The 27947-nt window shown below is 48.6% G+C and overlaps 1 protein-coding gene across 4 annotated transcripts in view; it reads left to right on the top strand.

The window, feature by feature from the left end:
• CACNA1H (calcium voltage-gated channel subunit alpha1 H) overlaps positions 1-27947 on the top strand; it is a 220693-nt gene that overhangs the window by 134998 nt on the left and 57748 nt on the right. For all 4 annotated transcript variants that reach the window (XM_038186945.2, XM_038186946.2, XM_038186943.2 and 1 more), the window contains 2 exons: positions 895-1681; positions 5172-5584. In XM_038186945.2, coding sequence (XP_038042873.2) covers positions 895-1681; positions 5172-5584 — 1200 coding nt within the window. The remainder of the gene's footprint in view (positions 1-894; positions 1682-5171; positions 5585-27947) is intronic.

The raw sequence follows: 27947 nt of genomic DNA, 5'->3' as shown, positions 1-27947 counted from the left end.
TAACACCACAAACCATCTCCCACCAGCTTCCCCCGAGGATTCTCCAGACAATGGCCCAGATTAAATCCATACGTCTCCTACTGAGCCCAGCACAGAGGTTTGGCCATGTAGGCAGTGGCACTTTCTTGACGTCAGTCCCTTTCACGCCTAAGGGCAGAGATCCTCTGATGGGAATATCTGACATTTTCCTTTGGCTGATTTATGAACTCAAGTGATGAAAAGCCAGTTTGTGGACTCAGCAGCTGAGGGAAGGATGTAGTCTTAGGTCACTTCGCATTCTTGTCCTTGGGACTTCATTTTGAAAACCTGATATCACCCAAGAGCACGTCAGCTCACCCAGGCAGTAAATCAGGCCTCTGCAGGAGCACTGAGTCTCCTGGAGATGTATTTCCCTGTGCCAGAAAGGTACAAGGGTACCAACACAAGGACCCTGACTGTCCTGCTCAAAATGAGGGTGCCTGTGCCAGGGCGTGAAGTGCCTGGAGGAGGAGGCAGTTTGAGTTCAGCACAAGCAGGACTGCAGGCCATCTTTCCTTGTGGGTTGGCCGGGTGGTTCCTAGTAATCTGTTTTGCTGTGGTGACTGATCACGTTGTGTTTCATGCACCCTGCGTTAGTGGCAAATGTCATCACCGCTGAAGGGAGTAAAGTGGTGAAGGCTATTGTTAACAGCTTTCTTCACCATCGCCAGAACAATTTAACGTGGTTTAGGAGCAAATTTAGCAGCTCAGGCTCATGTTGACATAACATTTGGTTAGCAGACCCTGAGATTTGGCACATTTGGAAATCTTGGGATTTCTAAGAACAATGCTTCAAGTCCGGACAGCATGTGGTGGTGAAGTGCACGTGTTGCTCCATAGAGTCTCTGCTAACTCCTTTTGTTTTGTTTTCTCCAGGTTGGTTCCTTCTTCATGATTAACTTGTGCCTGGTTGTGATAGCAACACAGTTTTCTGAAACAAAGCAGCGGGAGAACCAGCTGATGCAGGAGCAGCGGGCCCGTTATCTCTCCAATGACAGCACAATTGCCAGCTTCTCGGAGCCAGGTAGCTGCTACGAGGAGCTGCTCAAGTACATCTGCCACATCTTCAGGAAGGTGAAACGGCGGACGATACGCCTGTACAATAACTGGCAGAGCAAGCGCAGGAAAAAAGTGAACCCAAACAGCACCACGAATGGGCAGAGCCGCCGAGGCAAAAAGCGCATCACCTCCATCCACCACCTCATCCACCACCACCACCACCACCACCACCACCACTACCACATCAGCAACGGGAGCCCTCGGGGGCCGCGCTCCAACCCTGAGATTTGTGACTTGGAACTCAAGGTCATGAAACCTGGAGGCAAACTGATGCTTCCTTCCTCATCACCCAACTTGCAGAGCCCCGCACCTCCTCCAGATTCAGAGTCTGTGCACAGCATTTACCACGCAGACTGTCACGTTGAAGGACCACAGGTGAACTGTAAGTCTTCCAATGCCCCTGCAAGCATTAAACTGACTGCCGGACTCTCCAACCATGGCAGCAACTATCCTACCATCCTGCCTTCTCCAACGAGCAAAGGCAGTTCTGTGCCGGTTCCCAAAGGAAAGAAGAACGGCAACTCACCTGTGGCGGTGGTTAACAGCCCTGTAAATTTGGGCACGGATTCTTATGGGAAGCTGCAGCAACTGGTAGGAGAGCATGGTAAGGACAAACGAGCAGATATTTTTGCTTAGGAGAACTGGGCATAGGGCAAATAGCTCAAGAGTTAAGGGGTTAATGATAGCCAAGAAGGGTGCTGAAGATGGCAGCTGTTTTGTGAATGATGTTTGAGCTAAGCACAGAAGACAAAAGTAGGACGGGTTGAGGGACTGAGAGCTCTGCTCCTTCTAGCCTTGTATTTGCAGTCATTGAGTAAAGCAAGATGCAGGATGAGTGCCTTTAGGCCACTGCTGAAGGCTCCTTTCCCATTAGATGCTTCCCCTCTCCTCTTTCACCATGTGCAGAAGAAATGTAGAATTGAGTGTTACTGCAGATTTGGATCTCCCTTCAGTCTGACTGAATGAAAAACATGTGAGGGACTCGTGTTCCTCTGTCCCATTCTTATCTGTACAGACTGCAGCCACATCAGCATTGCTAGTTAGTGCAGTTTTATCTCTGTTCTCATATAAATCATCCAGTGCTGGTGTAGTGATTACATGCAACACTTAGGTTTCTATTTTGCAAATTTTTTCCAGTCCTCATGGCTGGAGCTAACACCTAAAAAATAGTTTTAAGCCCTCAAACAGTAAAAAGTCAAAAAGATCAAGCTTCTATTTTTTTTTTTAATCTCTTTAAGCCAAACTCATAATCTGTTTTTATCAATGCCTGTGTTTTCCAAAACTGTTTATCTGTGTGTGCATGGACACAAATATTTATCCTAGTGATGCATGTGCTGAAAAAATACCAAGCCTAGCTTGAGGGAGGTCACAGTAAAGGTTGCTTGCCAAAGAGGTTGGGTGGCTTGTCTTTGTTAATATTTTTTTTTAAGTGACCATACAAAAGGGTAAAGTGGATTGTTTATAGAGAAATTGCCTTCGGCAGACATTTCTGTACTTTTGGAAGCTTAGCAGGAGGGCAGGAGGGGCAAGGTTAGTTGCAATGTTCTTCCGTTGTTAAGCAAGGGCTTTATATGAATCACTGTTACATCTTTAACTATGCAAGTTAATGAAGGTTATTATGAGACTGTGTATTTACCTTGAGATAAAAGCCCAGGCTCCACAGAAGTCTGGAACTGGGAAACCAAGGACGAGCAGAAAAGCTGTTGCTTGGAAGGCAGCGCTCAAGTCAGAGGTTTGGTTCTCCGTGCTCACAGGGGGATCTGCTGTTGGGGCACATCCCAACAAAGGAAGCCCCAGATCTCAATCACACCTGCAACACCCCAGGGCCACTCCAGTGACTTTGGAGATTTTCACGTGGTCTCTGGTGGTTCTTCAGAAGCTTGAGGTTAGATGGAGTTGCTGTTAATAATTCAATTATAGTATCCTCTTTTCACAGAGGCATTTTAGCCCAGAGGATAACAAAATGTTTTAAACAAATCTCCTGAAACTGTTTTTGTCTCTCTCAGAAATGTGGTTTTATCTAGAGGAAGTAGGTGGACGCAGCAGCTCTTTGCTGGTGAGCAGCAGCTTTATGTGGCACCCTGAGAAGCACAGGGGCTAGGATGGGAAGTAAGTTGGCCAAATCCATCTGGAGATCCCGTCTCATAATGTGTCCATGCCCAGCCTTTCCCTTCCACCCTGTGCCAGACAGGGAAGGTAGGGTGGGCTCACAAGCTCCCCCCAGCCCTCCTGTGCCCCTTTGGGCAAACAAAGGGCCGTTTCGCTTAATTCTCTCTCCACTCTTACCAGTCAACAAGCAGAGTCTGTTCACTGCAAGATTTGTGCAAGGGGAGCACACAAGTGATAATTGAGAGCATTAAGCAGGCATTAGCAGCCAGGGCACTCTCAGGCCCAGCTGGAAGCAAGGTTGGTGTCCGCTGGGAAAGATGCAATTGTGGGAGAGAGTATTCTCTTCCCTTCTTTTGTTGTGGAATTGAACAGCACAAAGTACAGCCTGTTCCTCCGCATTCTCGTGCCCTGCAATGCTGTGAGGTTATTTTAGCAGGCAGCCAAGGAGACTCTGGTATTTTGAAGACATCTGCGGCGCCAGTGTTTTTCATATAATTTTTAACACTTTGATAGCATTCAGGACATCTGGCAAGCCCACTGCCTCTGCCATCTGCACTATTGGGTCCATGTTCCAGTGTTTCCTCATCTGACTGGTCCCAAGCAGAAACACCAAGCTGGTGTGCAACGCTGACCACTGCTGCTTGCAGGTTGAGTAAGGGGGCAAATATTTTTCCTGGTATCTTTGATGTAAAGACCAAAAGGAGGACAGTTCTCTCCTGCGAGACTGTTTTGAAAGCCAGTGATATCTCAGTGACATTCAAGCAAGTAAAATATATTTTGTCTCCTGTCAGAACCCAGCTTTCAATCTAACAAGGTGCTTTATTTGTTTGCTGCTGCCTTCTCTTTAAAGATGTCCTCGAGTGTCAGCCAGGAATGGCTGAAATCAGCAGTGTTACTGCTGGGTGAGCTCCAAGCTCCTGGGCCCAGAGCCAGGAGCATCCACTGCCTTTGTGCCTGGTCCCCCCCAAAATGTGTCTGTATCTCCATCCAACCTCCAGGCAGGGGCATGTACCAGGGGAAAAGTGTCACCTACACCTTATTTTCCATCAAGGAAGATGTTCATTAATGGTTTGATGGCATTTTGTTGGAAGGATCACATTCAAGTGGTATTTATTACATTCCTGTTTTGTTTCTTGTGTGTTTTTTTGTTTTTGTTTTTGTTTTTTCCCTGTCATTAGTATCTGGTTCCTAAATATCATGAAATCAGGAATTTCATTCCTGAATATGAGGAAACAAAATCTGGTTCCGTTTCCACCTGACTCATCCTCATTACGCTTGGCCACATCGTCTGTGTGCCCTGGCTCTGTGACGGCAGCCAGCGTTTCTCCTCACACCACAAACCATGTGGTAATGTGTTTGTTTGATTTTAAAATACCTTGCACACTCAGTCATGTGCCTCAAGCAACGAATACACCTGAGCTTTATTAAAGGCTGAAGGAGGGATGAAGGAGACTAAAGGGACTACGTGACCCTCCGAGCTGTGATCCGTGGTCTGTAGCCACCTTTGGTCCATTTCTCTCTCCCACCTCATTACTATCTAAATGGAAGCTCTACCTAAATCGTGTGTAACAGCTTGATAGTGCTCAGATCACCACTAATGACATTAGCCTGGTCAGATATAATCAAAAATAATTGGAAGTGAGAGGTGTGCCAGTCAGTCCTCCCTGAGCAGCAGAGCACAAAATGGCCCCCATGCTGTGCGGAGACGGGTCCCTCAGCCCCACAACCATGGAGGGGGCTAGAGGGTAGGTGTCAGGGCTTGGGCAGAGCGGAACAGAAGGGAAAATTGAGGCAAAATGAGAATTGCTTGGTTAGATAGAGTGCTAGAAGGCTGTATTAGGTGTAACAGAGACCAGCACTGCCTGTGTGGGGGGACAGAGGGCAGTACGCCATGTCGAGGGTGTGCGTGGACACAGAGGGTTGTCCACCATGTCGAGGGGAGGCCGTGGGTGTGCAGGGCTCACGGTGCACGTCTCCCCTTGCAGGTCTGCGGCGGACATCCAGCCGGCTGTCGGGGCTGAGCGCGGCCTGCCCGCTGCCCAGCCCGCCGGGGGGGACGCTGACCTGCGAGCTGCAGGATTGCCCCTTCTGCGCCAGCCTCCTGGAAGATCCCGAGTTCGCCTTCAGCGAGTCCGACAGCTGCGACTCCGACAGCAACGGCGTCTACGAGTTCACCCAGGACCTGCGGCACGGCGACCACAGGGACCAGCTCCAGCAGCAGCGCAGCAGGAGGAGGAGGAAGAAGAAGAAGCCCAAGGAGAGGAACAAGGTCACCCGCCTGTGGAAGGCGTTCGGCAGCAAGCTGAAGAGGATCGTGGAAAGCAAGTACTTCAACCGGGGGATTATGATCGCCATTCTCATCAACACGCTGAGCATGGGCATCGAGTACCACGAGCAGGTGAGTGCGGGGATGGCCTCGAGAGCCCCGTGGGTTTGTGGTGTTGGGTGCTCGCCGTGTGCTGGCTCCCTGCAGTGACTGGGGTGCTCCCTGTTTGCATGGTGGCATGGGCTGGCTCTGGCAAAGCCATGCCAGAAGGAAGAGCAAGAGGTTTTCATACAGGTGGGAAGCACCAAATGGGATCGAGGGGCTGATCCTGATGGCGTGTGTCGAGCAGAAGCATTGTTCTGTGTGTGAAAAGCCTGGAAGGCGGCTGTCAGCACCACTGAGGTGTGGAGAGTTTAAATGTGTGTGTTAGGACCTGGCAGCTCAGAGCCCGACGGTGTAAGTTATTTGCTGTGAATTATTCATACAGGCGTGAGTTGTTCTAGGGGAAATCAGCCCCTTTGGTCTGATGGTGGCGGTGCATGGTGGTGTGTGGGCATGAAACTGACCTCCCCAGGAGCTGCACCTCGTTGTGCAGATAACCCAGGTCGAAATTTCTCCTTTGATCCTGGACCTTTAAATAAAAACTTCAACTGTCAGGCAATGCTAAAAGCAACAAAGAAAAAAAAAATTGAGTTTCTCCCTGGAGGCTCCAAACTGTTTAATTTGATCTCCTAGGGTGCAAGTAGGTCTTTCTTTTAAGTGCTTGGAGGGAGGAAAGAGAAATCATGCTGTTCCCAATATTAGTCTGAATGTGGTGATGGCAGAAAGCAGTGCTGGCAGCGGAGGACAGCTTGTCCTTGTGGGCTGATGGGAGCCAAGGGGCTGTAGGGTGGGAGAGAGGGGTGAGTCATCTGGTAGCTCCAGTTGGTCACTCTGGGGAAAGCTGTGCTTTTTTTTTCTCAGAAAAATTGGTTACTTTCAACCGTTTCCTGAAGATGTGCTCTGGAGTTTCTCATGCTGCCTCTATGTTGGGTTCGGAAAATGCTTCCTAGAAGGGCCAGGAGATCCTCATACTGATTTTCTGGCCAAAGGTTCACCAACGTTCCCCCAAATTTCCCCTGCAGAATAAAGAACAAGAGAGTATTTATAATGCTACTCCTTCTCTCTGTGCCATAGTCTGTCGACTCAGGAGGAAGGGCAGACAGGACAAGAAGCTCTGCATTTTCTTCTCCATCATTTCCCAGGATTCAGTCCTTCTCGGGACTATGGCAAACAATCCTCCAAAGTGTTACTCCTCTATTTTCTTCCCACTTAGGTGTTTTGTACTGCCATATGCCATCTTCTATGCCGTCTGAGGCATATTTTCTTTCAGAAAAGCGAGTACTCAGCTAAAACACGTGAACCTCGGCTGTACAACAATAAATTAGTTCACGTTTACAGCAGAAAGGGTCCAAACCCAACAAAGAAAGAGCTGTCGCTGTCAGCTTTCTGTCTGGTTAGCTGTTCCACAACAAGGTTTAAAATTAGGAAATACACCTTGTCAGTCACCTTTGAATAGACCATTCATTCCTCACAGCGGCTGTGTTTCTGCATGGATACTCTTTTGTCAGGCGGATACAGCTTTGTCAGTCCTTGGATATTGCCGTTGATGGGTGCTGGGGGAAAACTTTAGGCAGGCTGCAGCGAGAAAGCCCAGGGATCGCATGGAGTCTGTCCACAATCACTCGTACAAAGGCAAATTGTGATAATTGCATCCTTGCTGCTAACAAAGGAAAACTCAAGCTAGCAGGTTTATATTGAATTTTACCTTGTAAAAGATTTGCTTTAAACCATCTCAAAGCCAATGGCAATACAGATCCCAAGGCTTTTGGCTAGGGAACGTCAGACTCCCGCCAGCTTTGCTCACAGGCATGGCCCAGCTTGGGCCCAATAAAAAGGGAGGAATTTTGAAGTGAAACTTGTAAAAGTTCCTCCATGTGCCTGACTGCAAAGTGTCTCTGCTATAACGAGCCGTGGAGCTGTCAGAGCCCAGCTTCGAAACACCTCATGCAAGCACTCTGCTATCAACTGAATGACCTCCTGGGCATCGCTCAAGTCTGAGACACCATCCGAAAGCAAAAGAAAAAGGCTCTGGGCTCCCAAACTGTTTGGCATTAAAGTTTGGGGGCTTCTGCAAGCAAGGCGTGGCGATTTCAGAACCCACAGACCCCCTCGTGTGAGAATTGGCTGCAAGGCTCGTGGTGGGGGGCTGGTCTTGTGCGGAGATAAGGAGCAGATGCCTGGGCAAAGCTGTCACGAACCCACAGCGTGATGTTGGGATGGTGGGAGGCGAGACAGGCTCGTTTTGGTTATGCCATGCTCCACGCCAGGAAAAACAGTTTAATCACAGCTTTCTGGTTACCGTGTGACAGACACTGCTCAGTCACAGCACACCTCTGCTCAGACCAGGCATTACAAGGCGAGGTGTGAGCCTTCCCCGGGCTGTTAACCAGGCATGGGCATTACTGTTGTCTCCTTTTGCCATTCCCCAAGGTTTTAGGAGCCTGCTTACAAGGATAGCTACTCTCTGTTGTTCTCCTGGCTCTCATTCTCTTTGCTCTCTCCCTGAGGTTCATTGGTGTTACCCAGAGAGCAGGGTTCAGGGGCTCCCGTTGGGGACACCTCCTGCCCTCTGTGCCTGCAGACAGCAGTATGGGCTCTGAAGCCCTGCAAAAAATCACCTACCATGGAGACATTTGCTCTGGATGGAACAGTTGAAGCAAGTTCCCTGGTCGTGATTCTTGCTGCTTGTTCTGTTGAACAGCCATCAACTGGTTTTATTAAACTGGGCTGCAATCATTGCAACAGCCCGCAGGGAAGCCCTCCCCAGACCTCACCATCTGTAAGGAAATGCCCAATCCCCTTTAAAAAAAAAATCATTAGCGGTTGCTTGCTTTTCTTTTCTGGCTTCTCAGACTTCATACGGACATCGGTGGCTTTGCAAATAGATGGGCACACCATATACATTTTTATTTTGGGGTGCTGTTGAAAGCCAAGGCATCAATCCTGTGTGCGTGGGAGGGGAGGAGGGTGCTGAGCAACATATGGCATGGAGGAGAGCGGCACTAGTCCTGGTGTTACCTCGCCTTTCATCCCGGGACATGGCAGCGCTCGGCGGAGAAGTCACACGGAGCCCTCTTGAGGCAAGCAAGCATTATTGTCCCTAACTTCTGGATGAGGAATCGAGGTTGCAAGGTGCCAGGCTGGAGGCAAAACCCGACAGCTCTCAGCGTTTATCTGCTGGCCCTCGTCACAGCTGTGGGGCAAGGTGATGCCTGTGCTGGGCAGTGCTTTGGCAGCATCCTTTGGCTGTGCTCTGTCTGCACTGCAGCAGCCCACGGTGCTGCCTCCAGATGTCTGAGAGCGACCTGTCCACATCCAAATCCCCCCAAGGCTTGAATATGCATTTTTAGGGGAATTTGAAGCTCACAGCAGTCTGCTCTCACAATTACTCTGACTGCTCTTGGCTAACACAGCTGGCACCACCCCCATTTAATGCATGCAGCCCATTTATAACACTCTTTTAGGCAGGGATCCTGTCCTGTGGCTAAAGGCACAGCTGAGGCAGCAGCAGCTGACTCATGGGGAGGAAGAGGAGATGCCAGAGCACCTTTGCACAGAGCTGTCCTTTAGCAGGCCTGCTCTTCTCAGAGCTAGACTGGGGATTTCATGGCAGCACAGACAGTTTGTGGCTGGGGAGTCACGCAGCAGGAGGCAGCTGATGATGGCAAGCGGGTTTCTTTGGGATTTCAGTCATCAGCAGGATCGGATCCTCCCGCACAGCGCATCCGCCAGCTTCCCAGCCAGCACTGCCTCCAACTGCCAGGTCGTACATGGCTGGTAATTAGGAGGTTACAGGATGCTCTTAGTTAGCATCAGCACAACTTGTATTTCAAAGGTTAATTGGCTGCTTTGGAGTTCCTTTTTTTTCTTCCCCTCCTCTTATGCTTTATGCGTTTGTCTATCCGAGGCACAAATAGGCACTCCCACAGATGAGGAAAGCCAAGCACAAAGGAGAAGGCAATCCTTACATTAATCTTCCAGGCAATTTCAAGAAATGGATGATTTTCTTGTGCATTCATTGCAGCTGACAGATCCAGAGTGTCTGAGAACGTGCCATGGTACTGCAGCAACCACGCAGGAGCAGCGCTCTCCAAAAGCACGACCTCTGCCATGCCTTTGGAGTGGTGCCTGTCACAGACAAGTCCTGTTCCCGTCGTCAGTCAGCCTCTGCTGCTGGGCTATTTCAGCCCTGGTAAAGGGTGGTGGACTCAAATCGTTCCATCAAGGCCATGAAGGATAAGACGAGCTTATTCCTGCCAGGAGAGCTCAATTCCCAGCTCCCCAATTGTCCCACAAGGACAGAGTTCTGTTCATTTGTCCAAGAGAGATGCTGGTGACATCCCTGTAGAAGGGTGAGCTCTGAATTCATCCCCAGGGACCTCTGATGTTTTTAAATTGTGAGGAGAGACCCCCACTTGGCTTCCCCGAGGAATTTGCAGAAGTAGCTGCTGATACTTGTAATGATTCCACATAAAAGGCTCAATTTACATCAAATGGCACTAGAAATGCTATTTTATATTCACTTCTCAGAAGAGAAGTACAAATTAGTATTTGTTCCAAGCTATTGCTGTTCAAAGAGCTTTTAATTGGTTTTCAGATCTCTCACCCATGGCACGTTTCGTTCAGAGCAGCTGTCTTTGGAGTAGGTTGGAGCTGACCTTAGTGGTACCCAGTAGTCCGTGGCCTATCAGCATATGAGAAGTATTGGTTTTGAGTAGCACATTTTATTATTCTGGAGTAAAAGTAATTCTCTGTGATTTAAGGTAGCAACCAGCTTCTCTAGTGACGCTCTATTTCAGCGTTTTGTCGATTTTGTCTTGAAAAATTGTTTTGGCCTGGAAAGCTCAGCACTTACTCAGAAAGCAGAGGTGAATCTTTCAGAAGTGTTTGAAGCAAATTGCTTAAATTCCTTGTGAGTTGTGTGTCAATAAAATATTATCCTGATCTGTGATTCTCACTTTCAACTAGTAAAGCTTGGTCACTCCTCAAACTTGGATCCAATTTTAAGAACTGATGCGCTGGCTGGGCTTGAAGTAAGCAGGTTCCCCCAGCCCAGGGTGTCCCTGCTCCCCCTCCGAGGTCCACTCTGCCAGGACATTCCCAAAAGTGCCACCAGCTTTGTTGTCCCCTCTGCACGCTTCAGGCTGCAAGGCTTCTGCTCAGAGCCAGCAGCAGCTCTTGGGTGAGTACATACACCTGGCAAAGGGACGTTTCGTTTCCATGTTGGAGGGAATTGAGGACCAGAGGCAAGAAGTGAGGTGCTTCTTCGTAACGTGATGGATGGCAAATGCTGGCAGCCCAAAGTCTTGGCTCAGGGCTACATCCGTCTGCTGGATCTCGGCAGCCTTCATGGCAAAGGGTGTAAATCACATCCCTCCACGGGGAGCCTACCATGAGTGGTGTTCACGGGGATTTTCCTTACCCCTTTCTGTAATGTAACCGACTCCTCTGCTGCTCTGTTTTCCTCTGTTGGATTGTATGTTCTTGGTATATTTTTTTTTACTATATAAGGGAAAGCATACTAGAGATCCTTCCATTCCTCTGACTCCTACCAGACAGGAACAGCACCTCTCCAGTGCAGAAACTGAGTGTAATAACTCACTGGAGTGCTGACACGCCGAGCAGCCAGGGGAGAGTCAGGAGAACAACAGAGCCAGTCATGCCGAGGGGAGCTTGCAGCCTGATCTGGTTCCGATGGATGTGCTCATTGGCCTGGGGAATAATATTAGGATATTCCCCACAGAGCTGTAGGCACGTTTTACTACCACCAATGGCTCAGTTCCTTCCCCTCACGCCATTAGCTGCTCCGCGTGGGGAGGGCCTGGCCGTATAAATCCCCTCCGCTCCCTGCCGGGATGACAAACTTCGTAAGCAGGTGACAGTAACGTGCTTCCCAGCACAAGCTGTCACGAGGAGGCAGGACCCAGGGGCTGTGTTTCTTCCACCTGGGTCACGCAGCGAGTCAGCTGAGGCGGTCACGGTGCCCTCCGAGGCTTCCCGAGCCAAGCCCATGAAACCCTCATGCTTCACGAGCACGCCTGATGGCAGCGGGTGGTTATATATAGCAAGCGGACAGCTTGTTTGCATTTCGACTGGCAGGTAAAATAAACCAAGTGTAATGGAGCCCCAAGAATGAAAGCAGAGCGCACTTGCCAGCTGCGTTTCATCACAAAAAATGCGCGTAAATCACAGCCCTGGGCGGCCGGCTTCAAATGTTAGGCTGACAATGGCCCTAATGTGCTCCGAGGCGGGGAGGTTTGACACAGCTGGACGGTGCGGTGTGCGCTTTCTGCAAAGGGAAACTGCAACGAGAGACGGCCTGGAGGGAAGAAGGTGGCTTTCACAAACAAAGAGCGTGGCGCTGCATTGAGCCTGTGCCCTCCCGCTGGCTGTCAGCGAATGCTTTTCATCTGCGAGTGGGTTTTTCGTGGGAGGGAGGCTGGCTTTCATCGCCAAAGTGAGCCCTGGGGAGAGTGCTCTGTGCTCCAAAGCAGGCGTACCTGGTAGTCCTTTGCCTGAGTGACAGCAAGAGGCAGGTTTGAGGATGAGCTCAAGCATCTGGTTCGTGGCAGCTGTGATCAGTGGCTCTGGAGAGGTCGTGGTGCCTGCAGGCAGCACGCAGAGCCCGGCGCAGGCTCCCCCGTGCAGCCCCCTGGTCTTGGTACAGCATGCAGCAGCTTGCCGTCCTTCCAGCTGCCTCCACGAAAGGCAGACGGGCTGCAGGGACAGCAGCAGGGGAGAAAATGCAAGAGAGCAAGACATTAGATGGGGGCAGGAAACCTGCTTTGGCTGTGCCACCGCTTCCCAGGCTCAGAGAAGGGCAGGAAGCAAGGAGCAGCTTGGGTTGACCCAGGAGCTCTGGGGAAGATGCGACTGTCTGCAGGAACCTCCCACATCAGCCGAGGCTGTCTCTGCCTCCTTACACTCCCCCATTCTGCCTGCATCCATCTTTTCTTTTCTTGGATTTTTTTGTTCCACAAGACGAGGATTGCTTTTTTTTCTGTGTACCTCGCCCAGCCACGTGGGGCTCCTGGGCAGGGCTTGCTGGATGTGATTACAAGTCATAATAACAGCAGGAATGGGAGCAGAGCGCTGTGCGTCTCCCAGCACCAGGATTTATGCCTGAAAGTTGGAGGTAGAGCCTGCAAAACCGAGTTTACAGCCCAGATTCAAAGCAGATGCAACAGGAGTGTAGCACAAGGAGATGCGCAGAGAAGAGGGTGGGCAGTGTGTGTCCATTGGTGGTACCCAACTGCCAGGAGGCAAAAGAAGTGGTCCTGTTTAATTTAATATCTTTCTGCCTTGCCAACCACTCCTTGTGGATGTTTGCTTTCTGTGTAGATCTGGAAAATAGAGAAGGACTCAAAAATACATTTAGCTGAGAAAATATTAGGAAGGTGTAGAGAAGACAGTCATGCACACCTAAGAGAAAAGTGAGGTTAGTATTGGGCAGTGCATATGAAATGCTGACAACGTAGTCTGTGAGTTCTGGGTGATGATCCAGTAGTATTGCTAAGGGCCCTGTACACTACCTGGGTCCTCAGGGCTGAGGATTCCCAAGCCTAAGATGTCCGGGCAGAGGTTTAGAGATGCCCAGGGTAGCAATCTAGCTCCTTTCACCGGAGGAGAACCACAGTGAGGAAATAAACAGGTATGTTTAGTGCTGCTGTCAACTTGAGTCATGAATTTTCCTCAGGTTTTAACCAGGGTTCTCCAGCTGGGACAGTGAGATTATCCAGAATTATGAATGAAGCTTTAAATGTCTCCTTGAAACCTCCTCCTGATTTTTTTTTTGTTACAAGATCAGGAGGCTTTTTTTTATAAATGGATTGGAGAGGTGGGGGGAGAAAGCTGCATCTGAAAGGAGTGAGACTCTTACTCCAAAACAAGGGAGATTTGGCATGCCTGCGTGCATTCTTTCAGAGCTCTATTTTTGTTTGCTCTGTCTGGTTTACAGCCTTAAAGACAGCCTGGCTCCCAATTTGGGAAAAACGCTGTGCACGGGCCGTGTAGCACCGGTGGAGGGGCTTGCTACAGATCTGCCACCGAGGGGGACAGAGGCAGGAAGACCCCGTGGCTCCTTTCCCCACCCTGTAATGAAGGCATTTAGTTTCTCAGGAGCTATCTCTGCTGCCTGATGCTCGTACAAACGAACACATCCTCTCCCCCTGGCCTGTTCCTGTCCCATGCGCAGATGAATCCAAAACTTCTTACCATAGTGCTCTGGGAGCAAGCAGCAGAGAGAAAAAGGCTTTTATTTATTTTATGTACTCCGAGGGGAATTGGGGTTGCTGCAGACAGACGGATCATGTAGTTCTCTGGCTCTAAGCATGACTATACATGGGCTTGTCTGCGCTTTAAAATTAGGTTGGATTGAGGTGGTTTGGGAAGAAAGTGTGCTGGCTGCTCCTAGCAGCTCTACCTATGGAAATTTTGGGTTGTGCTCACGTTTCGCATTTAACCACCCGGCTCAAACATAACTCACAGCGACGTTGGATGTTCTCCGCAGTAGATGGTGTGACTCCCCCCGTTGGGAAGGCTTTTTTGTTGGGTGACAAATGCTCTTCTGGAGTTGGATTGTGCCCACCTGGAGTTCCCCTTGGGCCCCTTGCTCTCAGAGGTAGGCAGAAAATTCCCAGCTCCAACCTGTCCCAAATCCAATCAATAAGAAGTAAGTCGGAGAGAATCAGGCATTTTATTTCTTCTGTTGGTGAAGGATTCGGAGCCATCAGCCCTGTTACCATTGCTCGTCTCTGGTCACTGCTGCCGGGGAGCGCACACAGCTTGAAGTCATTTGTGTAAACTCGTTTCAGCCAGAGTCTGAAAGCAGTGTGGGTTGCCGGGCAATTATCTTCTCGCCAATGGCCTGTGCTAAGGGGGCTGTATTTCTCACTTGTGCTAAGGTCTCTTGAAGCTGCCAGGATGAGAGATCAGCATCTTAAATGTCTTGTAACAGGACTACTAATGTGGTATGGCGGAATGCTGGCAGGTACCAGCTGCTACTGGTGCCAAGGTACGAGGGACTGGGCTGCAGAGCGTGGAAGTGCAGGGGGATTAAATGCCAGAAATCCCAGTTTATGCCGAGGACAAATGGGAGCTGCAAATGCCTCTGAAAGCCCCTAGAGCCAGAGGTGGGAGCAGGGATAGCTCACCGGCACGACACTTTGCAAAGGTAACCAAAAGAGCATTCCCTTTCCTCCTCTTGTCTTCCTTTCTTCTTTCCCTAGCTCTGTCCCCTCTTTAGGGTGTCACTGGGATCTCTGGAGCTTCAGGCTGGACTTGGGTTATTTCATATTAGCCTTCCTTCCTGCTGCCAGACTACCAGCACACACAGGTACCCCCCAAAGTAGCAGGAATCGCTCCCGTGCTGTACTGTAGGGAGTTGGATCTCTGAGGACCTGCCTCTGCTCCGTCCTTACTCATTCACACACTCTCCCTGTTCCTGAGGCTGTTTAACCTGTGAGTGAGTGATGGATGGGCATGCTGAGACCAACAGATACTGACCCTGCAGCAGATGCTTCCCACCTGAGCTTGCAGAAGTCCTTTTGTGTTTCAGAAATGATTTAATGCTATAGATTTCCTCCTGTTCCTTTTTCTCCCTTGCTAGGCAGTGTGTGATAGCAGAGGGGTTCATACATATTTGATTTTTTAACTATAGCATGAAATCTGAATACCATATTTATTGTTGCAGCTGTCACTCCTCTGACAACATGCAGTAAAATGAAGGTTAACAAGCTTGGGCTCTTGGGAAAGCATGTAAACCAGCAGTGCAGAGGGCTTCATGTCATCACACCAGAGCAAAGAACAGACATTTTCTGAGTTTCTCCAGTCCCGGGTTATTTATCATCATCTGAAGCAAATACTTTTCTAATTGTATGTCCTTGTTTGAAATTCTCGAAACCCCAAATCAAATTCTTTTCCCTTGTACAATGTACACAGACAGCACAGGATACAGAGCCTGAGGGGATGGCTTAATAGTTTAAGAATCAGGTTGGCACTAGCCAGGCTCTGTGCAGCCATATGTTCAAATCCCAGGGGTGAGCGCTCACCGGGAGGTAGACAGTCCTACATGCCATCTCTTCTGTGCTCATTTCAAAACAGATGTCCCAATTACCGTGGCTGGAGGTGCTCTGCCTCTCTTCCGAGGAGCAAGGGCACGCCACGCTGCTCGGTGCCCTGCCCGCTGCGTGCTCCGTACTGCTGCGTGTCCACGGGCTGAAGTCTGAACTTTGGTCGATTCTAACGGAGATCTGCTTAAAGAATGGCTTCTGGCATTTTAAGCAGCACTTTGGGTGTATTAAATGTGCTTGGCATAGCGTGCTAGGTGTAGAAGGTCTTCTTAGAGCCGTAGGGCTCGCGGCTGTTTCTCTCTAGGGTCTCTGCGCTCAGGTTTGGGCTCAGCGTGGCTCAGGGCAGCTGTGCCGGCACAGGAAGGGATGTTTCAGCTATGCTGCTTGCCTCTCCGTGTCTGCCTGCCTGGGAAAAGCGGGGCAGAGCCAAACTGGGAGCTCGCATGGGTGCTGGGGGAGCTGGGCATCGCCGCCGAGCAGAGCGCGCTGCTCCTGCAGGACCAGCTGGGTGGGATGGGAAAGCTCGAACGGAGCAAATGGAGCTGTCAAGATTGATGGGGCCAGGGTGTGGGAGAGTTCAGACATTTCTAGTAATCACATCCTTCCTGTTGTGCGTTGTTTTTGTTTTTAAGGCTCTAAAATAGACTGTGTAGGAAGTTGCAGGCTTTGGACTCCTCTGCCCAGTTCTGCAGATGAAGGGGATGGAGCTGCTCTGCGAGGCAGCCAGACGCAGCTTCGGTGCGCTTCCCAGAAACCTCTGAACGCAGGAGAATCGCTTCTGCCTTGCAAATGCTCACGTCCCTGCCTCTCCCCATCACGTCCACACCGTAAGGAGGCTGGGCAGGCTGTCCTCCCCCGTGCTGATGCCCCATTGCCTGCAGTTAATTAAACTCTGCGTGATGCCGAGTGCCGCGTGTCAGTTTGGTTAACGCCTGCCAGGCAGAGCAGTAACCCACCCCCTTACCTGCGCTCCCGGGGCTCTAACCCACTCCTCTCACCCCACGTTCGCTGCTCACCCAAGTTTTTGCTGTGCCAAATTCAGCACCCAGAAGGTGTCATTCTGTGGTGTGTTGTTTTTTTGTTGGTTTTTTTTTTTTTTTAGCGTCACCATAGAAACCACTTTGGAGTTGCAAGGTGCGGGGTTTATAGAAATTTAACAAGAAACTAATGTAATCGTTCAGGTCAGTTGGGTTTGGGGCTGGCAGTCGCTAGGAAGGAGTGTGCATTTCAGTGATAAACGGGAAGAAAACCAGTGGAAATTCTCAAAGGCATAGATGCAACAATTTTCTGCTTTATCAGCCCAAGCTAACGTTTTATGATAGCGTGAAGTTTACCTGAAGTTCATTTAGAGGGAGACACGCATATTTTTTTTGCTCTTACACTAAAATCCAGGTGAACTTCTTGCCTAGGAGAGCACCAGTTTCTGCGTAAAGCTGCCTTTTTATGTGCAGGTCCACTCCTTCCCCGTGTTAACCCAGCTGCCTCCCCGTTTGACCTCCCTTAAAAGGTTTAAATGCATTATAGATTAGTGTACTGCTGATGCCTGGGCTAACAAAGTCCTGAGCCTCTCTGCTCTCTTAATCCTAAACTTTGTAGGTAGAGGGCCAGCTCAGGAGCAGCCGGCACTGCACCCAGGCGTGATGTCCACCCGGCTGCTGGAGACGACAGCTTGGGGCTGGGGAGCAAAGAGGCAGACACGAGGAGAGCCCAGCGCCTTCTCCGTCCCTAGCACAACCACCTAAGGCAGCTTTTAGACAGGGCTGAACTCCGAAGTGGAAAAAAAAAACATCATTAGACAGCGAAGGGGGAAACTCCTCGCTGTGCTCAGATGTCCAAAGGTTGCGGTGGTTTAGCAGCACCCGTCCGGGTCTGCGGTCACCAAGGCAATAGCTGATTGCCATGGAAACACTCGCCACCTTCTCCAGCGAGAGCATTTGAGCAAGTCCTGATGTTTAGCAAATAATTGCTTGAGATCCACTGTGTATCTCACCCCTGGACTCTTTGGGGGGCTAAGCAATAAAATAATTTGACAGCTTTCGCCATGGTCTATCCGCTTTGGAAACGCCGGAGGAGGATTTCCACTGGGGCTGAAATGTTTGCAAGCTCCGTTGCTTTCTCAAGGGCTCTCCGCTTGCACATGGTTGTTTTAGCTTTGCTCGTTTATTAAAGCCACCACGCTGGAGATTGCATCTAAATTCTCTTTCACTCCCACTCTCTGCAAATAAAGCCTTGCGTTGCCTGCTTCAGATGACAGCTGACGTAGCTGTTCAGAGGATACGGATCAGTTTGGCTTTTTCCTGGGGTTGTTTTTTCAGCAGGGGGTGCTCGGCCATCCTCCCAGGGCAGGCAGTGGGTGCAAGCCCTGGTGCAGCTGCATGGCTGTGAGCCCCAGCTACAGCAGCAGATCAGGGCAGACTTCATCCACCCGCTCCTCGGGGCTCTCACTCCAGGAGGAACGTCGCTCCTGCTCATCAGAGCCACGGCAGGATGCCAAACGCTGCCAGGAGGAAAGCTTTCATGTGGCACGCAGGCAGGTTGCGAACGAAATCCATTTTGGTTTTGCTTCGTCTGAGCTGTCACTCGGTCTGACAGATCTCCCCCAGGTGAACGTGGCGGTGGGCAGGAGCTTGGCAGAGCCGTGAGGTTGGTTGGTGCTGCCCCAGTGCTCTCAGGAGCAGGAGGTCACTGAGCTGCACCTCACCTCCTGCGCCTGGAGGGTTTCTCCTGACTCTGTTCCTGCACACAGCAAGGGAATCAATTTGGGGGCAAAGCAGCACAGAGCCTGGTCTGCGCAGAGCTCGAGGGCTAGGCATGGCCGTGGCATCACGGGGAGGGAGGAAGGGAAAGCGTTGCCTGGCTCTTCACCCCGACCAAGCATCTTCCACAGAGCAAGTGCTGCGAGATGGTAAATCAGGAGGCGTCTGCTGCCTCTTCCACCTTTGCTTTCTCTGCCTCGCAGCTCCACTTGAAACAACAGCAGTGCATAATTGCATCGCTTCGGCGTTTGCATCAGTGCTGATGATTGGAGAGGTGTTGTTGTTGTTGCTATTAGCGGTGTAATTAGTGTTAGCGTGACAGTTCCCTTTGCCCGACGCATCAAGGCTGAACTAACGACCTCCAAAACCAAATGCATCCACTCCACCAGCCTGGGGGGAGAGCCTCTGCTCTCAGGTGTTGTTCAGCAGCCCTACATCTGCAGCTTGGCACAGCAGCCTTGTAAAACTAGTGAGTTACAATAATTTTAATTAGTGCTTCTGCTATTAGGGCTAATATAATTGTTATTTCTCTATTTTAGCAATGATTTTATTCCATTATATTCTATCAGAATGACTAATTTTTTTTTTCCGCATCATTTTCTTCCCATCAAGATAGAAACATAGAATCATTCAGGTTGGAAATGATCTCTAAGATCATCTAGAACATACTGTTTATCTGGGGCATGACAGCGTGTAAGACATGTTTTGTGTAAAAGGAAAGAGGAAAAATCAATGGAAAGTCACCTCCTTGGTTTCAAAGTCTTGTTTTCCAGATTTGAGTGTTCTTCCCCCAGTATTAAATAGAAATATTGCTACACATTGTAAAGCCAGCACGGTTAATTTAAGTGAATTTTTTTCTTTGGACATCTCTGAAAATCAGTAATGGCCTAATATACTTACAGTTATTGTTTTGTGGTGTTTTTGATTGTTTGTTTCTTTGTTGTTTTTTTGTCAATAAGGTGAAAACATGGACATACTTTAAACTCAGTGGTGGTTCCACTGAAGTCGAGCAATTCCAACACGTGAAAATCTGATAATTATCTATAATATAGAAACAGTGAATGTGAATAGGGACGAGAGTTGCTGAGCTTGTATTCAGTAATTCCCAGCTTTTCTTCATCCCACGTCCAAGGGATGCTACTATGCTGAAGGGCAGCTCCATCTCGTAGTTCCTTTCTGACCTCATGTGTCCTTTCTTGCCTTTGTAAAACAAAGGGCTGCTGTGTCAGGGAGCAAGAGGGATGAAGGTGATTGTCATTGTTATTTTTAAATGTATGAGTGTGAAGGTCCGTATTGCACACAAGTGTAAGCTAAAAGGGGGCAGTGAGCTCCCGGGAGCAGCTCATGCCCTTGCCTCCAGCAGGGATGGCAGCGTTGTGTTGCTCACTGGTCCTGATGTGGGCTGTTACTGAAAACTTACCAGAAAGAGCAGGACCCAAAGCCTCCCTTGCTAGCTGGAATAGCACACTGCAGAGTGCTGGCAAATACAGGCTCTGGTTTTGTACCTTCCCATCTTTGCTTTTTCATTTTGATCATCGTGGATGGTTTTAATTGCCACTTTAGCGTGATGCTCATGGCTAAGAAGAATGTATCAATAATTCACTTGCGAGAACAGCGTGGCAGCTCGAAAGTTCCCATCTGCCTGCTTTGGCTGCAGGCGAGAACACCCTGGGCTGCTCGCAGCATTGTGTTCTCAGGGACAAAAATAAGCTTGTAACAATTGCCTGGGTTGCTTTAGGTTTGCTAGAAGGGAGGAAAGGTGGATTTTCCCTGAATTTGTTCTGCTGGCTCCCAGCATATGTCTTTGATGCAGAGAGGAGAGGAGTTGCTGCCTGTGTTACAGATGTGGATTTGCAGATAATCATTTCCATGCTGATGAAGGTTTTGAATCTTAAGCTCTTCGTGAGTGTTTCTGGAAGCTGCAGAGAAACTATACCAAAACTGAGTCTGTACCAAGCACAGTTCTGTTTTGGAAAACAAAAAGGATGGAGGTTCCCCTAACTCTGTTGCCCCTATAAGATGTCCCTGAGGATAGACCTGCATCAGTTTACAAAAAGAGCAGTAAGATGTAGCTCCCACAATATCGGTGGCCTGGATCCTAACAAACTGAGGGACAAACTGCCCGTGCCCCAATGTCCGATACATGCTGAGAACCATGTGAGGAACTGGACAGTTACAAAGCTAGGAGTTAGGAGAAGAGCTTGGGAGTCCTAACATTTGGCATCTTGGAGACGTTGAACCTTCTCTTTATGACCCCAAGAATCAAGGTTCAAGTAGGCAATCCCTGCTGTAGTGGGAGCCACACCACCACATTTTCACCTGATGTCCACCCAACATTTTTGTTTTCTTTTTCTATATGAAGATCATTGAACCTCTGTAGAAAAGCTCTCCTCATCTCCTTCATCTTTCCTTTCTCCACTCAGCTGCCAGAGGTCAATTACAGCAGATTGCTCAAACTTTTCTGGAGAACCATCCTCTCCTTGAGCATATTTCCCCATCAGTCCACTTCAGTTTCCTCTCCTTGGGCTTAAGAGATGACAGCGACAAGGTCTGTGTCAGCTGTAGACTAAACATACTCCCCGTCCTGTTCTTCCCGTCAGCAGCCCTCTGTCGTGTTTTCCCTCTGTCGTGTTTTCTCGATGCGCCTCGTCTCCTAATACCAGTACACAGCCCGCAAATCACGAATGTGCATTATTCAAAGGGACTCTCCATAAAGGTCTATTAGCAGGGGATGAGTAATGGCTTGACAAAATAGATTTAAGTGGCCCCTTCTGAATCATCTTGGCAGTAATAGAGAGAGCGTGTCCATTTTTTGATTAAATATTTCCAGTGCCATTAGCTTGGGTGAAGTAAACAACTTCTATTGAGTTTGCCTGCTAATGACAACCCAAAGGCCTTTGATCTCTCTGTTATCAGAGAGCAAGCCTGTTGCTGGGATGTGGGAAAAGATCATATAATCATTGCGAAAGGTGCCTCTTGCAGTACAGTCAAATTGTTTGGAAGCGGTTCTTTATTCTCTCAATCTTCATGTTTCTACCACCTTTAATGGACATGGGCAGAGCCTCCCTGATGAACGCGCTATAACCACAGAGTCTCTGTGCACAGTCAAAAACGCACGATTCCAGTTTGGCTGCAAGATTTTAGCAAATAAAATCAACCTTGATCTCTTATGCAGACTCCTTGAGGCAGAGCCTATATGTCCATTTTTGTCTCTGAGGGGTTGTAGCTTATTTCCATGTTCTTCACGTCTCTCCTTTTACAGCATGTCCCACAATGTCATGTGTTTTTTTTCTTAAATTCTCTAGTTCCTGAAATCCTGTGACTCAGTTTATATCCAAAAGGAAACTGTAGAATGCAGCTCTTCTTTCTAATTAAGGGTTTGGAATGTCCTACATATTAATAAATTAATCGGTATCCATGATGCATTATCTTTTTTAAAATGTATGCTTTATGATTATCCAGCGAAGTCAATTTGGGGCATTAGGCTGATGAATTTGGGCCATTTTTTGTTGCCTTCAGCACAGACAGTGGTCAAGACCACAAAGCTTTGCAACGGGCAAGAACTGTGTGAACATAATTCCTTGTGCGGCTATAATTTTTTTTTATGGTGAGGGATAAGCCAGATATATTGGATGAGAGTCAACGCAGGGCTTGCAAAGCGATGTCACGCCTCGCAGATCTGCTGGCTCTTTGAAGGTCTCCACCAGCATATGGGATGGGGATGATTCAGTCCGTACAACTTCCCTGGATTTTCGCCAGACGCTCGCTGAGGAGCGAAGCCGACGTGGGGTGGGATGGCAGCCTGCTCCTGGAGAGAACCCTGCGGATATTTAACGGCTGCTTAAGGGAAGAAGGAAGGGGCAGAAGTAGCAGGTTTGCCTCTGACATGTCGGGAAGTTGCTAGAGGCATCTCCTGATGCGTGGTGGGACTCATGCGTCACCACTTGAGGCTTCTCCTTTAATAACTAAACCTAGACGCTTCTGGCCTTGTTGCGGGGGGGGCGTATTTATTTATTTAGTTCATTTAAGTCTTATCTTTTCAGCCATCTGTCAGACCAAGTGATCCTCCATCAAGACATAATCCAGCTGATTGGCCTACTTTTGGGTGATAATAGCAGTAGTTTTGCATGCTGCTGCTGATAGCGTTTCAGATCGCCCAGGTCCTTTCCTCCTGAGGGTGGAGAAGACAGCAATTGATCTAATCCAGCTTGGCGTTTATGCCACTTGAAGTGAAATTGCATTTTGCTGAATGAAAGTGAGAAATGGGAAAGTAATACAGCAAATTCGTTGTGCCATGTGGGACCTCGGGCCTGGGAAGCTTCATAAGGAGGTCACAGAGAGGAGCTGATTATCCCAGAGAACAAAACCACCCTGATCCAAAGCTCTTGTTGCAAGAGACAGAAGTATGGCAGCCGAGGTTTCTTCTGTAGAAAACATGCCCAGGGGTCAGTACCCAGTGACCATGAAGGATTCACACAAATGGCCCAGTGTCTATGACTTCAGTCTGTGGTTATTGCTGGATAACATTGACTCTAATGGCATTTTTTTGGGAATACCGGAGTACATCAGGTGTGCGTGCAGCTTTCTTCACTCCTCCACTGATGCCCTATGCACAGCCCCAGAAAGGAGCAGTGCATTTTGCATGTCTGACCATATGCAGTTGGGTAAGTAATTATTAGCAGTGACTTTCATGCCACAGAGCAGAGAGGTAAAAGCAATTCCATGGAGCATTAGGAGATCAAGTAGGTCAATTGAAAGGAAGAAAAATTACCATCAGCTACCTTCAATTAAACTGTTATCGCTCCACATGAAGGATCCCATTTAGGGGAAGGCATAAAACCTGAGAGTGGAGGTGACTAAGAGAATAAATTCGCCATTTCTAATTCCAAAGCCAGAGAGGGAACATTCATCAGGACACACAAGGAGGAGATATCTCTCTCTCTCTCCTTCTCCTTCCAGCCTACTTTTAAGTAGGGATTAAGTAGTAGATTTGAGAATCTCTCAGCAAAACATTTTTTTTTCATCAGAAAGCACAAATTCACTGAAGTCCCAGCTTCTAGTAGAGACATTAACAACAGTGCAGCCCTCCCGGAGAAGGGCTTTTGGCTCAGCGAGGTGGTGATGTCTGGCTGTCAAACGCAGGGCAGAAGGCACATCAGAATAGCAAACATCCTGGTGACCAGGGCAGACTTCTGGAGCTGGGGCATCCTGGTTCAAGTCCCTGGTCTCTTTCCAAGGCCAGAGAGCGTAAATAGCTTGCATCTGCACTTGTGTGCATGGGAAAGCACCAACCGAACCATTTTTGCTACTAAGTGAAGCTATGTCATACGAAGGTAAGGCAATTTCCGTGGTTTGTGCCATAGTCTAGATCAATTAAGCTGGTTTGAAGTTGATGGTAATACAATAAGAGTCCTATGCTGTGGTCAATAAACTACATCAGAACAGTTTATAAAAGAAATATTTTCAAATGCAGAAATTCAATTGCTACTTGCATTATTCTTCCTATTTTTTTAAGGTCAAATTAAGGGCAGGGAATGAAGAGGAGGAAAGAAGCCAAGTCTTGAAGTGCTTTCCTTTTTTTTTTTTTTTTTTTAACCTTAGAAATATCAGTATTATCCACTTTGGTCTTTGACAAGCAAAAAAAAATAAAGGGGAGAAAAGGTCAAAGCATAGCCTTCACACTTTCTGGGAGCTTTCTGAGATGTCACTTACATTCCCTGACAGCTCTCTGCTTCAGCTGCGAGCTCCTCACTCTTCAAACCCCCTCCAAGAGGTCCTTTTCCCAAAGTGTTTTATGGACGCTGGAGCGAAAGCTGTAACTAGAAACACACGCACAGCTTGCGGAGCTTAGGGCAACCTCGTCTCTTCTGCTGCAGAATGGGTTCCTGGCATGCGAGATGTCCCTTCCTCACCCATTTCTGGTGTAGGGTTTTTGCATTTCAGCCATGCTACACCCTTACATCTCATTGCTGGTGTGTGAAGCACCTTCCCCAGCCCAGCCCAGCCAGGGCTGCCTTTTAGCAGCACCCACATCTGCTCTCGGTGCATGGACCCCGATCACTCTTGCTCTTATCCCTAATCCTGCTGGCCTCTTGGGCACATGCCCTGATTTTCAGTGAAGTTGTTGCCAGTGCTTAGCCCTCACGCAGGATGCTGCCGCTGTCTGTGTGTCCCTTGGCCAAAATTTGCTCTGTATCACGTCAAAATGCCTGTGACGTGGCTGTAAATTATAGCTCCTGGTCCATGAGCAGAACCTCCCTGAGGAGTCTGGGGCTCTTCCTTGGTTGAACCTGCTGTAGGAAAAGGTTTTGGGCAAGAAACTGGTGTTTGATGCAAGTTTTTGATGCATTGAGAGTGCAAGGAATGCAGTTGAGGGTCCCAGACATAAAACCTGAGCTCGTGGGAGTGCGAGGATGTGGGGATGATGCTGGGTGTAGGGAGCTGTGGTGCATGGGGAGGATGGGGAGTGCTGGGTGCTGGGATCAGCAGCAAACTCCAAACAGAGGAAAGAAAGGAGCCAGGCTGCAGCTCACAGATTCCAGCACCGCTCCGTGGGTTACACCCAGCCTCCAGCAGCGCCACGCAAGGGTTTACCCAACCCCTCTCCCTATATATTTGGAAGACGTATGGGTCCAGGCTGATGCTGACTGTGGGAGTCCACCCATAATACTAGTGTTGTACAGACGTTTCCCACATGTTCTGCTTTTTCAGAAAAAGTTAGAGGAATATTTTGTAATCTTGAGCTCTCTTCAGCAATTTCATTGATTTGCTCCCCTCCTGCGGTGCCCATGCTTCAAACTCATTTAAGCTGTTTTCCACCATTTTTGAACAATATTTCGTATTAAAAAAATACTAATTCCTTCCCAACCATCGCTTTAATCTGTCCCAGCAAACTGACTTTCATCTCATGATTGCTTTCACAGTGGCACATAAACCGTACGAATGTAATATGGAGCCCAGTAATCCATCAGTTAAACAGATTAGTTATGTAGGAGGCTGCGTGGCTCAGTGCGTAAAGCAGGCAGGCTTTAATCTCCCCCGTAGAGGAAAAGCTGGCTCAAGTATGGCTCTGTGGCGTGCGATCGATGGGATGCAAAGGGCTTCCTTCCTCCTCGCAGCTCTCGTGGTGGGGATGAAGCCTGGAGGGTCGCAGTGCTCCTCGTGGTGGAGGTTGGAGGCTGGAGCCGGAGGCCAGGCAGTGAGAGGAGCCTGAGACTGGGTTGTTGTCCTTTTGCATGGTTTTCCTGGGACTCTTGCCTTTTTGCAGCTGGTCACATCGTGGCAGAGGCTGTGCTTTTGCAACTTGGAGACATGTTAAAAAAAGGAACAGTGCTTAGTGCTGCTTGGGTTATCCAGGATTGCACTGATTGCCATGGGTTGGATTTATTAATGCAAAAAGTTGTGGGTGGGATTTTCCCTTTCTCTACCACCTCGTCATAGTTAGCCTGAAATCTTCCTCTCCCTTGCTCTCTGTCTCTTTCTTTCATTCCCTTTGCTTTTTAATTCCATGAAATGAGGATGATGCCAAAGCCTGCAGGCAGGTGAGATCCACTGCAGTGCAGGAGCTGGTAGATGGAAAATGACAGCCCCTTGAAAATGGGGTGAAGAAAGAAAATGTAGCGTGTCCAGAAGCAAAAGGTAAATTGACAGTTTATGATGTCTCCTCTTCCTGGTCGGAGTCTCTGCAGACTGAGCTGAAAAATACAGAGCAGAAAAGCGAAGATAAGCACGTGTTCAAAATCCCATTGACAGGTTTAGGCCCAGGACTAGAGAAAAAAACAACACAAGCGCAAAGGATGTTTATGAGACTAAATGTTCTGGATTTGTTTACCACTCCTCTGCATCTCTGCCAGCCCCAGCTCTCCCTGTTCGGGAGTCAAACGGCTGCTTTGGGCTCGGGGGGGGGGGATTTCTGAAGCAAAGCACATCCTTTACTCCAGAAACTTCCTTCCCTGTTCATTCACCAGGAGGGGCCAGGTGTCTAACAGCCCTTTTTCTCCAGCGTGGTGCAGGCGTGATTATTTTATTCTCAGTATTAGAGCAAAAAGGTGCTCCAAGGTGCCACGGCACGGTGCCATCCTGCTGGTGGCTGAACCTCAGCAACGTGGAATAAGGTCTTTGTGGATGCTGCAGTCGAGAGAGATAAGGTAGGATATGGGCAAGAGGATAAGGAAAGGCACAAAGAGATAGAGTGACTTGCTTGAAGAAATGCAGTAATTCAGCTGCACTACGAGAATCTAAGGCTGCAAAGCCCTACTCCTGTTCTTCTTCATCCTCTCTTTGTAGGGGCCATCAATAATTTGACCATTATGGGTTTCTCTTTTATTGATTTTCTCCTGATTCCAGGAAGGCTCTGGGGTTGTGCTGCATCTCGCTAAAACCAGAAGTATCAGATTCTCAGAAAGGCACTAGTCTTCCGAGGTTTTTAGTCCCAAACTATTTAGAAAAGGATTTTTTTGTCTGTTTATCTGAACTTGGAGTGAACTGCTGAAATGTTTGAGGTTTCTCCTTAATAAAAACATGGTTTTGAATCACTGAAATATTCTGCAGCATAAGTAGGGCCTAAAAGTGAGCAGAGGTGGTAGTGCTTTCCTGGGACGTGTTTTGCTTGGAATCAAGGCTGTTACTTTAAACTCGATTGAAAGTTGCTGAAATCTTGCGAATTGATCCCATAGAGTTTCTGTCCTCTTTAATGGTGGGAACCTTACTCCTGCAGTGTGAGTTTTCATTTGCATCTTAAATCCGTAAGATTTCTATTCAGATCCGAACCCTGTATGAATGTTGCCTGGGACCTGATGGTGGCAGGGGCAGGTTAAACCCTTCTCTGGGCTCATTTCTGCCGAATGTCCCCAGCCTGTTCCCATCCCAGCCTCTCGGACTGGTGCTGTGGTCCCTCGTGCCCCTCATTGCCCACCATCTCCTGCATCACATCCATTGCGGGGATTCCTGGGTATTTTGTGGCATCGTGCAATGCCATCTGGGTGCTCTCTGGCTATGCTTTGGCCTGGCCTGTCTCTGGAAACCTGGACCGTTGTAAAGGTCAGGCATTGCGGCAGCAAAAAATGTGGAGAAATCCTAAGCTGACAAGGGGTCATGCTCCCTCACTGGCTGTTGAAAAAGGAACTTTTCACTAACACAGCTTGGAGCCCTAAGGTGGGGAAGTAGTTTCCTTGTCAGAGTTGTTAAGGCTTAGAAAGTGTTTGGTAAAAAGCAAAAAACGCCGCTTTAGAAATACTCTGTTGGATGTGCATCATTTTGATGTCAACCTTTGTTAGCCATGCCTTGGAAGGAAGGAAGTTGCATTTCACAACACAACCACATCTCAAGCAGAAAACCTGAAATTTCCTTTTCTGAGAAGGTCAAAACAAGACATCACAGCATTTTAAAAGCTTTGTAGCAACTTCATTTTCTTCCAGCCAGGAAGTTTGACAGAAAATAAACCTTGCCGTGAAAAGTTTTGTTTTCAGCAAATCAACATTTTGTTTTTCCCAGAGAAAAAGGCTCCTGGAAAAAATCGTGCTCGGGGGTTGGCTTGAATTTGAACAAAACAACAGTGTCTCCTAGTGG

This window comes from Anas platyrhynchos, chromosome 15 (genome assembly GCF_047663525.1).
Source record: "Anas platyrhynchos isolate ZD024472 breed Pekin duck chromosome 15, IASCAAS_PekinDuck_T2T, whole genome shotgun sequence".
Lineage (NCBI taxonomy): Eukaryota > Metazoa > Chordata > Aves > Anseriformes > Anatidae > Anas > Anas platyrhynchos.
The sequence above is the reverse complement of the archived record's forward strand: the minus strand, read 5'-3'. Positions and strand labels throughout refer to the sequence as shown.